Consider the following 18,191-nt stretch of genomic DNA (forward strand, 5'->3'; position numbering starts at 1 on the left):
AGCCCCAGGCGTTGCCATTTCCTCCGCAAAGCAGACCGGAAGCCTCCAAAATTGATTTCCTAATGGGATGCTATCTTCCGGCTGCCCTCTCCTGAAAGAGCCATTAGGCAACTGCCTCAAGCAGCAGGTGTTGGGGAGGTGGCACAAGGTGTTTGGGGACAGAGCTGTTTGTGCCATATGGCCTTCGCTAGACCCCCTCCCCAAAGCTTACACGCTGCTTTCAGGTACAGTGCAGGATGCTGCCCCATCATCACCATTGCTGAACAAAGGCTCAACTGCAAGCATCCTGTATGTGGAATGAGACAGGGTGCTGTAGTTCTCTCTCTCTCTCTCTCTCTCTCTCTCTCTCTCTCTCTCTCTCTCTCTCTCTCTCACACACACACACACACACACACACACACAAATCGATTTTAAGGTTAGCATTGATAGAATAATAAAAGAAAACCAAAAACTAATTAACCAAACGTAATTAAAAAATAAATAAATGGTGAGGAGCAGAAGGGGATAGAACAGGTCAGAACAATACATTTTGTAGGGAATTAAACTGAGCTTAATTAATTATAAGGAGACACTTATTATGCCAGAATTGGATAAAGAGGGTCCAGGACTTCTTCTTTTCCAGCTGGAACTCACTGGAGCTCAGCTCCAGCACCTCTCAGGTAGGCGGCATTGCCATTCTAAGAGAACAAGGAAAAGATCATGGTGAGCTCCGGCATCTATTTTTCTAGAAAATAGCACTGACAGGGTCTATTATTTCAGTAAGGCTATTGTACATAGTTTTGTTGTTTTATGTCTGCTTTATCGCACACTCGAAGGATTTTCGCTTTTCTAGAACTAGTCGATATATATATATCAGATATCAATAAAGTCTCTGTCAGTTGAAGATCGGATTTTATTACTTCAGGCCAGAGCATTCCAACATTAATTGTTTCAGAACCCTTGGGCAGGACTGCATCTTGCCTATTGCTTCAGACAGCAAAACGTCTTGGGCCATCTCTGGATCCAATGCTCTAGAAACAGACACACCTTGGAATGAGGCAAGTCCCTTCCATGGACTGTCAAAAACCCGCTGGCAGTGTTGCTATGGCTCATATCACCCAGGTTCCTCTTCCTCTCCATTGGCCATAGGCGCCCCATCCTTGGAGAGCATCTTGCAGGAGGTAGTGATGGCCAGCAGTTTGGGTAGCTTTAAAAGAGAATTAGACAAATTCATGCAGGAGGAGGAGGAGGCTATCACATGTACTAAACACAATGGCTATTTCTGCCACCACTGTCAGAAGCAGTATGCCTGTGAACACCAGTTGCTAGGAATCACAGGTGGGAAGAACTTTGCTGCACTCCAGTCTTGCTTGTGAGCTTCCCATTGACACCTGCTGGACAGTGTTCATTTGGTCTGGCAGATCTCTTCTTATTGACAGCTCTTCAAAACCTCAAGAATCAGGCTTCAGAATACCTGGACAGGGTTGGGGCTTTGAAAAGATATGGTTGTTTTTTTTGTTTTTTTAAAAAATCACACTTGTGGTTTGTTCTAGAAAAGTTTATGTTGCAATTGTAATATTCACCAGATCCACAAGAGGCAGAGCAATAGCAAATTGTTGATTTTTAACAGCTGAGGGGGAACTTGAGGCTGTTATTTGAGTTGGTGTCATGGGCTGGTTGGATGCAGAGGAATAGTGGGAGGAACCAGCTGGGGAACAACAAAGGCAAGAAGGCTCAGAGCCCAGGGAGTGGTGTTGGGAAGACAATAAGTGGTAAGAGGAAGAAGACAGGGAAGATGAGGTTTGGAAGCTGAAGAGGTAACAGGGTTTAGTGAGCAGGGAGAGTCTGTGCCAGAGAGAAGTCCAGAATCAGAGGCAGAAGTGGAGGCTGAAGAGGAGGGGGACCAAGAAGCAGAGATGAGTTAAGCTGGTGAAGAGACACAGGTGTCTCCCCCTCCCCTGGAGATGAGCTCCATCTTGTTTTCCAGAACAGGAAGAGACAGGAAAAGAGTGGCGGGAGAGGTTGGCTTCACGCACACAGGTGCCATTTCTGATTGCTTAGGGAAAGCCCTGAAGAGGAGAGGATTTAGACAGCTGGGAAGGATTTAGGAAGCAGGGACTTTCAGTCTCAGCAATTGATTTTCCTAGAGGAAGATCACCAGGAATGAGCTGCTATGCTTATTAACTAAGTCTGTGGAGATCATGCTTTTGCTAATAAAGAGCTATCTCCATCTTTGTACTGTGTGATTACTGACCAGCACTCTCTTGTGACAGTTGGTAACCTAAGGGAAGTTGATCGTGTCAGGGGCAGGACTGAACCCAGATCTTCAATTTCCAAAACTATGTCCATCCACAGACCTCACTATACAAGTGCCACACAACGTTTGTTCTGCACTAGCAAAGATTGATCCTTCTCTCTGAAACTCCCTGCCTGTTGATATTAGGCAGGTACCTTTACCATGTGTTTCTCAGTGCAAACTCATTAGTTAATTCAGCCTTTGCCAATCTGTTGCCCTCTGATCTTTTTGGCTGCAGCTCCCATAGCCCCCAACAAGTGCTGTCTTGATGAAGTCTGATAAATAATGTATTTGTGTAGGCTGTTCTGCAATCTTTGCTACAATTACTGGTCAATAGTCCTGTTTTTCTGGGTAAAATGCTTTTCGCTGAGAGTGTCTGCCATTATAGCTACTTCTTTATAATCGATGGTTGTTTTGATGTTGGAATTTTGAACTAGGTAAATGTTTCTGAACCCTAAATAGACATTGGTCACAGGCAGAGTGTTCCTTGACCTTCCTTCCTGCGTTTGCTTTCCCAGAAACATGCCTTGGTCTCCAGGTGGCACAATTAGGCACTTTGGCGTGGGTGAGAGCAGTAAATGGAGCATTCTAGGAAAGCCCGAGAGACCAGCTGGTTATTTGACATATCCCTTTGGAGTTGACCCTGGCTTTCTCTTTTATTTTTCTGCTGAGGCTCTGTAGTTCTTTTTCCTCCATGCATGGTTTTTGAAAGCTTCCATAGAGCACAGCATAATACATTTTTATTCCTTTTAGTGCTTTTGGAGGTCATGTGTTCCCAGCACAATTTCCTTTCTCAGAATCTTCTTCAGTATCTCTATATCCTGGTAGAAACACAGTGCCCTCCACCCTCAGCACCCTAACCAGCAATTAGTCTGCCATGCGTCTTCTTGAATCTTGCTTGCGCTAATGCCCCCCCCTTTTTTTCATTTTCATGTTTATCCCACTCTTCTTCCAACAAACTCAGGACTGCATGTACTGGGGTGTGGGGCCAACTCTCCCATCATTGCCCAGCCAGCATGGCCACTGGTCAAGAATTATGGGAGTTTTAGGCAGCAAACACACCATGCATTTAAAGCATGCACCCACCCACCCACCCTGGAAAACTGTAATTTGTTAAGGGTTATGGGAATTGTAGCTCTGTGAAGGGTAAACTACAGTTCCCAGTATTCTTTGTGAAAATGTGTGTTAAATGTATCATGTGTACACATGTGGAGTCCAGCAATATATGGAGGGCAATTGGCTCTCCACCTGTGGTATATATGGTTTCTCCTCTGCCCCCATTTTATTCTTACAACAACCCTGTTAGGCAGGCTAATCTGAGAGTGTGTGACTGGCCCAAGATCATGCAGTAGCTTTGTGGCTGAGTGGGAGTTCGAACCTGAGTCTCTCTGATGACAAATTTTAGTTGTTTGGTTTGGCATTTGTACTCCACCCCTCTGTAAAATACCCAAGGCGGCATACAACCCTGAGCAAAATGACACACCACAATGGCTTCCCGTTCATGACTCACTTCATGAGGTTTGCTTTCAAATGCTATCAGTAGGGCTGTATTTCTACTTATGAAATCACCACATGCTTCTCAGGCATGGTAAGAATCTTCCTCGGTTAATTGTATCCTCTGTGGGTATTCCCGCCCCCCCCCCAACATGTAAATCTCCACCCATAATGAACTTCACTGTATTACAGGAGTGGGGAACCTGTGGTCCTCCAGTCGTTGGACTACAACTCCCATCACCCCTGACCATGGGCTGTGAGGGCTGGGGGCTGATGGGAGTTTGGAGTCCAGCAACACCTGGAGCTCACCAGGCGCTCTATCTTTGCTGTACCATTTTGTACACTTGGCAGCCTTCTCAGGGAGCTGTATGGTTCCTAGCCGGGATGGTTTAGTTGGTTGAGCATGAGGCTCTTGATCTCAGGGTTGTGGGTTTGAGCCGCACATTGGGCAAAAGATTCCTGCACTGTGATACCCTCCAATATTTTTCTGATGAAAATAAGGACGTCCTATTCCATAACAACAACAATAATATTTATACCCCACCCATCTCACTGGGTTGTCCCAGCCACTCTGGGCAGCTTCCAACATATTTAAAAACATAAGAAAATATTAAACATTAAACATTAAAAAAACTTCCTTATACAGGGCTGCTTTCAGATGGCTTGGGGGTCCGATAACTCCATACCCTCCAATATCTCTCCAATAGGGACATCTTAAGGAAAAGCGGGACATTCTGGGATCAAATCAGAAACTGGGACGGCTTCTGTAGATCCAGGACTGTCCCTGGAAAATAGGGACCCTTGGAGGGTCTGTATTGCAGGGGGTTGAACTAGATGATCCTTATGGTCCCTTCCAACTCTACAATTCTATGATTCTATTATATGTGCTACATCAGGGGTGGGGGGGACATTTTTCATCCCGAGGACTGCATTTCCTCCTTGGCAATCTTCTGAGGGCCATTTGTCTGTAGTAGGGAGGGAGGAATCAAAAGTGGGAGGAGCAATGAATACTTATTTCACCTTTGCGCATTAGTCTTGTATCTCAAAGCAATATCAGAGATGGGGGCCACATTCTTGCCAATAGAAAATGCTCTGGGTGCAAACCAGGACCTGTGAAGGGTGTGGTCTGAGGAGAGTTCCAAGCATCAGATAAAGAGATATGAGGGGCTGCATTTTGCCCCTGGGTCTTAGGCACCTGCCCCCTATGCTGCTTTCCCTCAAGTGCCCCAGGCTGCGAAGGGTCATTCCAAAACCTTAATCCAATTCTTTCATTTAGATAGTGTTCCCCACCCTGCCCCCCCATTTCCCAGGTTTAGTGTCATTTGCAGATCCACGTTTTCATGGCTCCATCCCCTTTTGTTAAAACTGGCCTTGATACAGACCCAGCCATCTTTTCCTATTACACTAAGGATATTCATGGCCACTTTCTAGCCTAATCCTGTCAACAGTAAACCCTACTGAATCCCAGAGAGATGTGCTTCCAAGTAAGCAAGCTTAGGATAGTAGAGCTGCTGCCTTTACTTTTCTACACACACACACACAGAGAGAGAGAGAGAGAGAGAGAGAGAGAGAGAGAGAGAGAGAGAGAGAGAGGGAGAAGAAAACAGTGTGGAACCATGACAGGATCTTAAAGAGCAGATTTGCTGGATCAGGCCAGCGTCCATCTGTCCAGTGTCTTACAGCCAGATGCCTCTGGAAACTCCCCAGCAGGGTAAGGAGGTGGTGGCCTTCTTCTCTTCCTGGCTGCCAGCATTTGGCAGTCAGGGCTACAATTGCTTCTCAGCATGAAGCTTCTGCTTGTTCCACTATTGTGGCAAAAAGCTGTGGAGAGATGCATTTTCTCTGAGAGCTTCTGCCCTCTGCTGTTGTCCTGCCAGATTCACCTTTGATCATTCCTTGGCTCCCCCCCCCCACATACCTTTGCTCAACTCCCCCAGTCTGCTGTTGCTGTGGCACAACTCTTCTTTGTGCAACTGGGGCTGGAACCGTGTTTCTGTTTCTGCCTCCTGGCTTTGGACGTCAGGTGACAGCAGAGAACCAGTCTGGTGCATCTTACTGATAAATAAACAGACCCTCAGCCTTTGTTCTGTCACCTTTCTCACATATATCTCCCCTCTTCCCACCTTCTGAAGGGAGCCAGTGTGAGGCAGTGGTTAGAGTGTTGGACTTGGACCAGGGTGGCCTGGGTTCCAATCCCCTCCACGAACCATGAAGCTCACAGGTGACTTTGCACTATTCATTGTTTGACAACCCAAAAAAATGGTCTCATACCTTTATCACTGTGCTCTGCAGGAGACAGTGTCCTGCAGATACCAGCTTATCAGGAGGTCCATTCCTTGCAGTATATGATTGGGCTTTTCATGTAACTTCATCCACATTTTGGAACTGCCTCCATTGCCTTTTCAAAGTCTGTTTAAGATGTCCCCCTTTCAACAAGTCTTCCAAGTGGTCTTGCTATTGTGGCAGTTACCTCAATTAGTATCTGTCTTGGATTTTTATATGGGTAACTCTTTTAACTCTGTGGGTGGGTGGGTGGGTGGGTGGGTGGGTGTGGGTGGGAGTATAATGGTTTTTAGATGCGCTATTGAACTGATTTTATGTACGTACGTATGCATTTGCTTCATAAAAATTATATGCAAACGAAACAACAACAACCTTGAAACATACAAGTTTAAAATACTAAAACAGATTAAAATTCACACCAGCTTTTCTGGGTAGGCTTGACTAAACTTGGTTTTCCCCAGGAAGAAGGAAAGAATACAGTGAAGACACCTGCTTGGTCTCAAGAGGGGGGGAGTTCCAGTGCGTAGGTGCTGCCACACCAAACAATTGAGTTCCTGCAGATTCAAAATGGGCTTGATGTAGCACTTGAAGTAGTGGCAACTCCGCTGACTGAAACCATTGAGTGGGTATGTGTGAGTCAAGGCGATCTTGTAGGTAAACTGGTCCCAAGTTGTTAAGGACTTAAAATACTAACAGTAACACCTTGAACTTGGCCCAGTAGCAAAACGGCAACCAGTGCAGATCTCTGAGCACAGGTGACAAGGCCTGACTTCTGTCAGCAATCATGCTGCATCATTCTGCACTAACTCCAGCTTCTGGATCAAGCATGAGGGAAGCCCCATGTAGAATGCATTGCAGTAATCTAGTCTTGAGGTAACTAATGCATGAACTAATGCATGTGGCAAGGCTATTCCGTTGTAGGTATGTTCGTGGCTGCCAAACCAGCTGTAGTTGGTAAAAGGCAGTACAGTGTTACCTCTGGATGCGAACGGGATCCGTTCCAGAGCCCCATTCGCATCTTGAGCAGACTGCGACCCACATCTGCGCGTGTGCGGTTGCGATTTGCCGCTTCTGCGCATGCATGTGACTTCATTTTGAGCGTCTGCGCATGTGCGAGCGGCGAAACCCGGAGGTAACCCATTCTGTTACTTCCAGGTTGCCATGGAACGCAACCTGAAAATGCTCAACCTGAAGCGTCTTTAACCCGAGGTATGACTGTACTAGCCATTGATGCTACCTGAGCCCCCAGTGACTGAGCTGGATCCAGAAGTGCCCCAAAATACAAGCCTGTTCTTTCAGGGGCAGAGCAACCTCATCCAGGGTGGATAACTGGCCAGTTTCTCAGACAGAGGAGCTACTCATCCCACAGTGCCTCCACCTTGCCAGGATCCAAACTCAGCTTGTTTTTCTTCATCAATTTCTCCATTGTATCCAGGCTGCATGGCCCATCCTGATTCAGTTGTTATGGAGAAATAGAGCTGAGTGCCATCTGCATTTCCCCCAAGCACCTAATGATTGCTCACAACAGATATTAAATAGCACTTGAGTTAAGATAGCCTCCTGTGGCACCCCATAGCATAGCCACCAGGGGGCAGAAAGGCACTCTCCCAATGCTGTATGATTGGAATCGCTGTAGTACGGTGCCCCCAAGTTCTCATATATAGTAAATAAATAATTTAGGTGGGTGGTGACTTGACAGAGCCTTTTTGGTTATGGCACCATATCTTTGGAAAGCTCTCCCAGGGAGACCTGCCTAGCATGTACTCTGATGCTTTTTAAGGCATCTGGACCTTTTAAAAATCTGGTCTTATCCTAACTCTAGTTTTAATGCTGGAAACCCACTTCTCTTCTTGTTATACCTGGTTCTAGGTTTCTTTCTGTTCCTGGTTTTTTTTTCTTTCCTTTTTTACATTTGCCACCTGGGAAACATAAGAAGCTACCTTATGACAGGTCAGCTTATTTGTCCATCTGCAACTGATATTATTGCCATTGTCATCTTAAATTTGGAAATGGTGGGGATTGAACCTGGGACCTTCTGCATTCCAAGCAATGGTTCCGCCACAAAGCAATGGCCCTTGAAGTTTCTTTGAGAAAGAAAGGTGGTTATGCAATGTGTCAATTAAAGAAATAAACTAAGGTCCTCCCTCTGTGCCATCAGATCAGTAGCCCCCTATATGCTTAATGGTCTCCCAGTGGCCAGCTTCCAATTCACCAGTGCAACACAGGCCAACTGTTCAGAGATGCTGGGGACGGATGGCTTGGCCACATTGCTTACTGCTTCCCCTTCCTGATTCCTCCCCTTATCCTTCCCCTATTGTGTTTTTCTTGCCCCTTCTCTCATGGCCCGTTGCCCTCTGAAGCATCCCTCCACATTTTTTATGTGAGCTCAGAATCCCCTAGAAGCTTTCCCCGGTCTGCAACTTCTTCACAGCCGCACCAGGGACAATCTGCCCATTCGGCTGGAAACCAGGCTGGGATGGGGAGCTCTTCAGGGTCCTGAGTGCTGCCTTGAGCATCTCAGGGAGATTGAATGAGCAACAAGAATGGGAGGCAGTGGCCTGGATGGAAGGGATGTGACAAGGCCTTTCAGCAGCACGCGGCTCAGTCCTCGGGGACCAACCTGTTCCCCCTTGGGCAGGGAAAATCTTTTCCGATAGCTGGAAGAATCCAGGGCAGCATTCATCAGCCAGCCTCTTGCCATCTGAATGGCAGTGGCCATATTACTCTCTCACACACACAGCAGGCATGCGTACATCTTGGCTGTGTTCTCTGGAGGTGCCTTGGGCCTCTTCTACCCGCGCCCCTACTGTGCATGTTAAAACTCCATTGCCCTGGCTTTTGGCAATGTCGATCATGCCAAAATCAGGGGCAGCTTATTTTGTTCTCAGGAATGCTCTTGCCCCACGAAGCTGCTTTATATGGAGCCCAATTCAAGGTGCAGACAATAGAAACCACATCTCCTTCCTTAATACCCTATTAGGTACTAATGCAAGTAGAGGAGTCTCTCTTAATTGTTCCTTTTCAAAAATATTTTTCCATTTTTGCATTTTACAACATTTCAACAACAACAATTAAATCGAAACAAATGCAACCTGCATTTTCTTCGACTCTCCCCCTGCAATCCCTTACTTTATATCATAATCTTACTGCATAACCAATTCAAACCTACTTACAAATTTACGTTATTTCTTACTGCTCATGTTTATGTCAATCCTGATAACGTTCTAAAATTGTTTACCATTTGTCTTCATATATTCAACAATTTCCCCCCATTCTGCTAAAAAAAAAGTCTCTCATCTTGATCTCTTATTCTTCTGGTAAATTTTGCCATCTCTGTGTATTCCATCAGTTTTAAGTGTTGATCGTCTTTCGTTGGAACTGCTTTTTCTTTCCATTTTTATGCATATACCATTTGGGCAGCCCCCTCTTAGTTGTTCCACTTCTCTCATAATCTGGGGGGGGGGCTGCGTAGGAGAGGGAATGTCCTGAGGCAACCCCTAAGATGAGGATCTCCAATGTGCTTGGCACCTCCGCTAGGCATCTTGGGTGGGTGCTGAAGGCTCACCTATTTGCCCTGGCTTTTGAGATGTATATCTTTAGGACCTACCTTTCTCTGTGGTTGTAAGGTGTTTCTACAATATTTTAAAATTGTGAAGTGTTTTTAATAATGTATAACATGTAATTATTGTAACCCATCCACTTTATGTTGAAAGGCAGGTTGTTAATAATAATAATAGTAATAATAGTAATAATAATAATAATAATGGCTTTGACAGGCAGTCGCTCTCACAGTTAGAGAAAGGTCTTCTTCATCACTTCCCAGCTGATCCTGGAGGCTTGATCTTCTGCCTTCAAAGTGTATACTCTTAACCACTGAGCAAGCCTCCCTCCTCCTCACTTACCTTCAGCAGGTTCTTGTGCTGAACAGCTCCCAATTGCTTAATCAGAAGAGAGATGTAGCCCTGGGTAGGGGCAGAGATTTTGTGAACAGGGGTTTACAATCCCAAGGGGGTTTTGGTGGGCGGGCGGGTGGAGGTCAGACTTGCATTGTACTCAACTGCCTGTGGTTTTAAGAAGGACATGAACGTGTTTTATTTTTTGCCAGCTTTTTGATCCACCAGGTGTGGAGAGCTGGAAAGTTTCTTTTCATTTTTTAGAGTTACTATTAAAAACTGGCTCGTGTCCTATTTATTATATACATTTAGTATTTCAATAATGCATGTATAAATGTGATTTTAAATTGCTCTTTGAACTTTTTTTTAAAAAAATAATAATACAGTTGCTTGGAATGACTGGAAAGCAGGGCTAGAAATTCAGAAATAAATGCCCAATCATTTTTTAATTTTGTTGTTGTTGTTGCAAAAACATTACCCTACAGTACAGGATTCAACTCTCTGTCTCTGTCTCTTTTCCAGATACCTTACATTTGCCTTAGAAGGGGAGGAGGGTAAATTGGCTCAGCATATGCATTGTATGTGAAAGGTGTTATATCCAGCTACCTGCACCAGCAGTGCTTGTTGCAGTTATCATTATTACGATTGATGCAATAATTGATTGCCTTTCACACCCCATGTCTCAAGACAATGTACAAAATGCAGTAAAAAGCAGCATAAAAAGCAGTTAAAAAACAACACAGAGCAGAGATCTTTTCATCCAGCCAAGGCGGCTTGTTGGAACAAAAATATATTTAGTTGTTTCTGGGAAATGCTGGTGATGGGCACCTTGACTCAGGAACGCTGTTCCATAGAACAGGGGCAGCCCTGCTCTGGGTTACAAGGACTTTTGGTAACAAGTCCAACAAGAATCACTGCCTGGGGCTGGAGAACTAGCAGTCAGAGTAAACTTGCCTTCCTCAACCTGGTGCCCTCCAGCTTTTTGGACTACATCATCCCCAGCCCACATGACTGATGGGTGTGGTAGTCCAAAATGGCCAAGCTGGTTGGGGATGATGGGAGTTGTAGTCAGACAAATATCTGAAGGCCCTCGGTTGAAGAACCTGGGGTAAGGCGGTTCCGTATAATCCATATCCGGAAAGCTTTCGGTTGGTTCCTAAGAGGCAGGGTAATTGCTGGACTGGGAAAGAAAGGTGGATTGATTTCCTGCTGTTGCACAATAGAGAAGCTGGGGGAATTTGTTTCCTGGGGAGAACTGTAGATGGGAATGTGGCTTTTCTGGTGGGGGCAGATTGAGTGGTTGCAGGGAGCCATTCTGGGAAGGAAGGGCCTGGGTCGATTTGCTTGAAGGGATGTAGCTTAGTGCTGGATCACCTGCCTTCAAAAGTTCTCATATTCAATCCCTGGCAATTCCTGGTATGGCTGGGAAAGAACCCTTCCTGAAACTCTGGAGAGCTGCTGCCTGCCAGTGCAGACAACCGTGGGCTAGATGGATCTGCAGCCGGGCTCAATATAAGGCAGCGCTTCCTGTCTTCTTATCATGGGAATTTAAATGAACAACAGTGGCTTTTTCTTTTTGTCTCTCTTTCAGGCCAGCCCCTCGCCCATTATTGTGAACACAGAAACCCTGGAGCCTGCCCTCTCTGTAAGTCTGCTTCTTTTCTTGTGCGGTTTGTGCCTTGTCCACAGGGTCCTACAATGTCCTGTGAAGGGGAGGAAGTTTCTCTTTCTTGCCAATAGTGGTGTGGGGCTCATTGCCGAAGGTGAAATTAGGCTTTATTTCACCCAGGTCAAACACCCACTTTGGCACACACACCCAAGACACACTTCCCTACACCCACACAGGCTGTACTCGGGGCAAAAACCAGGCTAGTCCCCCCTTCCCCGTAGCTAGGGCACAGCTCATTGCACAAATCCTGTCTCACAACTCCAAGGCATGGAGAGCTTAGCATTCCTGGGTGTGTCCTCCCATATCACTTCTAGATATGGAGTGTGTCAAGAATCTGTGTTATGCATGTGTTAAAAGAAAATAAAAACGGGACTGGGCATTCCTGACAAATTCCACCTGGAAATTCTAGAATATTCTGTTTGCTGGCCACAGAAATCTGTTGCCTTTGGACATAGAACTCCCAGCTTTTTCTCTGGTTTTGGTGAGTGAGATTAGGGATGGGCATTTTAGTTTCTCTCATTCTCATTTTTCCAATCTTGAGTTCAGTTCTCCGCATTCCACATCATTTTAGAAACATTTTTAAAGGAAATTATTAACACATTTTAGTAAGCATTTTTCCAAAAAAATTGTATATAGTTTTGCCTAATGTACACATTTTTTTGTATAGCGGTTTCCTCTGACATAATGCATTTTTGTACATTATCTTCACTAATATATGCATTTTTATGCACACTTTGCCCCAGTGTATGCATTTTTGGGTGCACCTTACTTGGCTAGAGAACTGTGCTGCAAAATTTGGGAAAGTGGATGCCTGTGTTTCAGGATGCATATTTTTTTTCCAAAAAGTACAAAATTGTAAGGTTTGCCTTTAAACGTGAACTGAATCTAATTTCTCCCAGGTACACTCTGCATTTCAGTGCCCTTCAAAATTGCTGCTTTCCCCCACCTGCTTCTGCTGGTCCCTGGTCTCTATCCTCCCCATCCCATCTGTCCCGGCCCTTCTCTGCTGATCTAGAAAGCAGAATAAGCGGTGCAAGTTGTGGTTATGTGCAGAATTTTTGTTTAGTTAATGCAGAAGCTGCATCATGCTCCTCTCCCTGGCAGGGGAGGTATACTTGTGCAGAGCCTGCAAAATTGAGAATCTCACTCACTTTTCATGGCCATTTAGTCACCACAATCAGTAGTCGTTTGAGGATGTAATGATGCAACAAAATAGGAACCCCAAAAAGGAACTTGAAGTGGGAGTGAATTAGAATGGGGTTGTCAAAGGAGGGATTTAATAATCCAACTTGTTTCAACCCTAATGGCCCTTCTTTAGGGAAATTCAGATAAATCGAAACAAAACATTTAGATGTGCTGTCTCTTCTAATGTGTTGGATTAATAAATATCTCTTTTGTTTTTCTCCCTTAGCTTCCAGTGCATTTGAATATGTCCCATCCACTTCTTAGCTTCTTGCTGAGGCTGTTAGGATATTCTTCAGATCTCTCCCCCTCCTTGCTGTGCTTAGCCTGCCTCTGATGTGATATATTAAGGGCTCACCCAGAGTTCCACTTTAAAATACAAGTGTGTCTGAGCACCGGGATTTTGTTTTTTGTGTTTTTTCACCCCGGAGCTTTGCTCCGGTGCACCTGCTCTTTACCACTGAATCAGAGCAAACAAACAAATCTGTGGAAAATCTGAATTGTTGTTTATTCTGATTCAGTGTTAAATGGGTTTTTTTCCTGGGGAAAGTAATGTGGGGGGGGGGGAGTGCTCAAATGCAGCACTTCAAAGCATAGACCCGTGTCTAGAAAGTGTTAGGCAAAAGGTAGGTGTGGATGAGCCCTTACAATTAGAACATACAGTGGTACCTTGGTTTAATGACAGCTTAGTTTATGAACAACTTGGATTAAGAACGCTGCAAACTCGAAAGTAGGTGTTTTGGTTTGTGAACTTTGCCTTCGAAGCAGAACATGTTTTGCTTCCTGTTGAGTGTAAATTGAGTCTCCCACTGCTATGTATGGGAAAGCATGCCTTGGTTTAAGAACGCTTTGGTTTAAGAATGGACTTCTGGAATGGATTAAGTTCATAAACCAAGGTCCCACTGTATATTTGTGAAGGCAGGGAGGCTTGTGCCAGAAAATCCTGTGTCCCAGAAATTGTGTCTAATCACAATAATAATCCCAGATACTACTTACATGCCAAGACAGCTTCTATATGGTTTACAAGTATAAAATCAATTATAAGCTATCCACACATAATTAAAGATCACAAAAAACAATTCCATAAAAATATATCAAAAACATCCATAATTAAAACTTGCAGTAAAAAAGGCTTTGAAAAAGCACAACAATTAAAAAGGCAATTCAAAAAATTAGGTCAGGAAGTTCAAGTCTAGGGAAATGCTTCTGCAAACAGGTGTGTCTGCAAGGGTGAGTAGAACGCCAATACTGATTTGGGGCATCTCATATTTCAGCATCTGTTTGTTAAACTTTTCCTATTTGTTTCCCCAGGTGAATGGCAGTGACGGGATGTTCAAGTATGAAGAGATTGTCCTGGAAAGGGTGAGTGAGAGCCAGTGGACCCTTGCCATGGATGTGGTGCCAGGGCTAGCACTCCTTGTCTCTGGACTGTATTGGGCTTTCTTAGTCCTCCCACGCAGGCACATGCATCCTGGCTCTGTAGGTACAAGCATGGGGAGCACAGAGAGAAAAAGGCAGCCTTTCCCCAACCTGGTGCTCTCCAGATGTTTTGGACTGCAATTCCCATCAGATTGGATGGCTGACTGTGGTTGATTGAAGTTGTAGTTCAAAACATTTGGACAACACCACGTTGAGGAGGGCTGGGCAAGGGGATCTAACATGCGTGTTCCCTCTTCCCTCTTCCCACTGTTGTGGTTTTGGAAACCAGAGCTTATGGTATTGAGAACTGACCCAGCTATATGTGGTAGGACTGTGCTTTTCAACAGAGGCTAGGAGATTTTTTCATTTTCCACATCAGGATACCTGGCAGACTTCAAGTTTTACATTCATGTCCATGGTTACTTTCTATTGAATAAACCTTCAGTGCCCTTGAATTGCTGTATTGTTCTAATTATCGTTAGCATATAAGCTCAGCCTGGGTAGCTCAGTTGGTTAGAGCATGGTGCTGATAACACCAAAGTTTCAGGTTGGATCCCTGCATTGCAAGCAGTTGGACTAGATGATTCTCAGGGTCCCTTCCAACTCTATGATTCATCCCATTTATTTATTCCTTCTTTTTTTAACACTTCTCAGGGAAATTCTGGCCTTGGATTTAGCATTGCTGGAGGGATCGATAATCCACACATCCCTGATGACCCTGGCATTTTCATAACCAAGATCATCCCAGGTGGAGCAGCTGCCATGGATGGGCGTCTGGGGTGAGTGTCCTGCCATAGGGTGGATCCTGAGCCTTGGGGGGGGGGGGGAGGGAAGCAGGTACAGATAAGGAACCTAAAATGAGATGTTTGTTGATGAACTGTGTGTGCGTGTGTGCCGTAAAAACAAAACAAATTAAAAAGTGTGTTTTAGACTCTCTATAGATACTCACAGCTATTCATTCAGCCATTTCCTGACTGTTAATGCACGGTCGTACCACTCAGACTATTTTTAGATTGTGTTTTTTGTATATGCATGTTTTGTTTCAGTGTACGCTTAACACAAAGTTGCCAACATGGCACCTGTGGGCTCAAGGGCGCCCATGAGGTCTTCCTCTGGTGCCCATGAAACCTCTGAGCCTCCTCACTCACCTCATCCTTGGTCATGAGGTAGTGAGGATGGCTGCCTTTTTCTCTCTTGAGAAGCACATAAAGCTGAAGGAGGAATTTGGAAGGGTGACGCTCTTCCCAACTTCCTCTTTCAGCTCTATGTACTTTTCAAGGTTCAAGTTAATTCTACTGGATCTGATTTTTGCCCAGATCCCTTGGGAAAAGGAAGCGTTTCCATGCATGCCCTTTCTCTTTCTCAGAGATGGTCCTCATCTAGGGAAACCGAAGAGAAGTGATCAAAAGTGGGGTGGCACCCACTGCAGCTGCTCAAAAGTCCAAAAGTGCCCATGGGCCCCATTTTAACATGTTGATTTAACCACTTTGAGATTCTTTTTCTTTCTTTCTTCTGATATTTTATTAGAATTTCCTTATAAAAAAGTGATGAAAAGAAAGAAAAGAAAGGAAAACATGAATGAAAATAAAAGAAAAATACTCAATTACATTTCCATACATTAATATACAAATATTTATAGTATTATTATTATTATTCAAATACAAATTTTATTAATAACCGCATATATTCAGTGTAAAGTCATTCCAGATATTATATTTATGCAAAGAAAGTCTGTGTCTATAAGCGGTCCATTCATATGTTTCTAATATTGTCATGTTGTCAAGTCATTGATTAAGGGGAATCATATTTCTATTCTTCCAGATCATCAGTATTAGTCTCTTAGCAACCATTAGGGCACGTAGAGCCCATTTTTGCTGTCCCATTGTCACTTTCCATACAGTAGGTATATAGTTCAAAATAATATTCACTTCTGAAAGTCTTAAATTTTTCCATAGCATCTTATTTATACAGTCCAGCACTCTTTCCTAAAACTTAGTAAGTATGTGGCATTGTAAAAACTTTGTTTTCAAGAATCATTATCCATATTACATCTCCAGCAAAGGCCCACATTAGATAGCCCTTTCTTCTACAGGCATAAGGGGGTCCAATAAATTCCAAACAATATTTTCTGCTACATAAGTCTTAATATAATCGATACATCTGCTCCCAAAGCTAAAACAATTTCCCATTTTCGGGTTCATAGTAAACATCTGAATTCTTTATTCTAGTCTTTTTTTAAAACTCTCCATATCAGAATTTATTTATTCATAATAAATATCCATAAAAAGTAATCCTGGCTTTTTAGCTTCAAATGAATTATCCCATTGCTCCAATATTTCAGGGTTCTCTTAAGCTGAGAAGGCTGCCAAACCAAACAAGAGTTATTAAAAGGAGTTACAACTGCAGGTATTGTCATTGGGCCACAACTGGCAGATGATATTTTCTCTTAATGCACCATAAATATAACGTTTGATTTCTTCATCTATCAGTTGGCCCAAAGTCAATGCCCATGCTCCCATCCAGCTTTTCCATATTGCCATGTTTTCCACCCCAACCACACCAATTTTAAAAACAGAATTTCCCCCAGAAAAGTGATTGAATTTTACAAAGTAAAATGAGGACACAGCAGGAGGTAAGGGTGGAGGGTTTGGGGTGGTTGCTCACCTTGGGCCCTGCACCTGCCCATCTTAGGGCGTTCTGCTGGGGAACCACTAAGGAGCGATTGAGGGCCGTTTTCTTTAAAATATTTATATACATACTTATGCTAGCCCTCCGGAGTTCTCCCCTCCCTCACCATCTCCTCTTTGGCTGTTCTGCCCCTGTGGCGCAGGGTGAACGACTGTGTCCTGAGAGTGAACGAGGTCGATGTTTCCGAGGTCGTGCACAGCAAGGCCGTGGAGGCCCTGAAGGAAGCGGGGCCTGTGGTGAGGCTCCTGGTGCGGAGAAGGCAGCCCCCACCAGAGACCATCATGGAGGTCAACCTGATGAAAGGACCCAAAGGTGACTGCCCTGGGTGTGGGCCCTGCTGGCAGTCATGTGCTAGCATGGATCTGGGGCTGTTGCTTCCCGGCTGGTGGATAAACCTGGAGGCCAGTGGTCTCTAGGCCCCTGTCGCGAAGTTGGGCTGCGGCCAGGAGCCAAGCAGGGGTCAGTGCTGGGTGGATCCTAACACCCAGGTGGGTTTGTCCCAGTTGACCAGGGCAAAGTGGGATGGTTGGAGCAAGAGCTGCTGAGGTTGAAGGGAATTGGCCTTGGCTCAGTAGTGAAGCATCAGCTTTGCATACACAAGGTCTTGGTCTCAGGCCCAAGTAGGGTTGGGAGACATTTCCTGGCTCAAACCCTGGTGAGATCCTGCCAGGTAGCATAGTGACAATACCGGACAAGAGGGACCCATGGTCCAACCCGGTGTAAGGCAGCTTCCTGTGGAAAGGCCCATGGCTCACTGCTGGAGTCCATGGTCTGTTCAGAAGGTCCCAGGTTCAATCCCCAACATCGCCAGGCAGGACTGGGGAGAGACTCCCTGCCTGCCTGCTGCTGGTTGATGTAGAGACAGTGTTGTACAAGAGGGCCTGACTCAGTATAAGGCAACCTCCTTATACTCAGAGAGTGAGGCTGGTCCAGGGAAAAACTAGAGATTGCTCAAAGACACTGGCAGGGATCGTGCGGAAGTTGGTGCTCCTTCTTTGTGAAGGAGCAGCAGTCCAGGGGCAGGTTCCATCTTACCTGTGCAATCAAGAACCAGATTCTGCTGCTGAGAAGGAGGTCTCCAGCAGGCTGTCAACAGAGGCACAGACCATCTCTTGGGCCTCCAGAAGGTCATGGCCCTGACTCAGCTCCTTAGGGTTGGATATTGGCAAACTTCCTTTTGGTGTAGCAGGGTTCTGTGGCTTTTAGTAGGTGACAGAGCCCACCGGAGAGGAGGGGCCAGGGACACAGGTCTCAACACCCCTGTCCCTTGCTCCTCCTCAGCAAACCC

General features: G+C 45.0%; 1 protein-coding gene across 8 annotated transcripts in view; it reads left to right on the forward strand.

The window, feature by feature from the left end:
* DLG3 (discs large MAGUK scaffold protein 3) overlaps positions 1–18,191 on the forward strand; it is a 113,378-nt gene that overhangs the window by 42,937 nt on the left and 52,250 nt on the right. For 7 of the 8 annotated variants that reach the window (XM_081896917.1, XM_081896924.1, XM_081896920.1 and 4 more), the window contains 4 exons: positions 11,537–11,590; positions 14,108–14,158; positions 14,870–14,994; positions 17,046–17,215. In XM_081896917.1, the coding sequence (XP_081753043.1) occupies positions 11,537–11,590; positions 14,108–14,158; positions 14,870–14,994; positions 17,046–17,215 (400 nt within the window). Of the gene's footprint in view, positions 1–11,536; positions 11,591–14,107; positions 14,159–14,869; positions 14,995–17,045; positions 17,216–18,191 lie in introns of those variants that run through there. The other variant, XM_081896925.1, reaches the window with a different exon arrangement.

This window comes from Podarcis melisellensis, assembly GCF_964234715.1.
Source record: "Podarcis melisellensis genome assembly, chromosome: Z".
Taxonomy (NCBI): Eukaryota; Metazoa; Chordata; class Lepidosauria; order Squamata; family Lacertidae; genus Podarcis; species Podarcis melisellensis.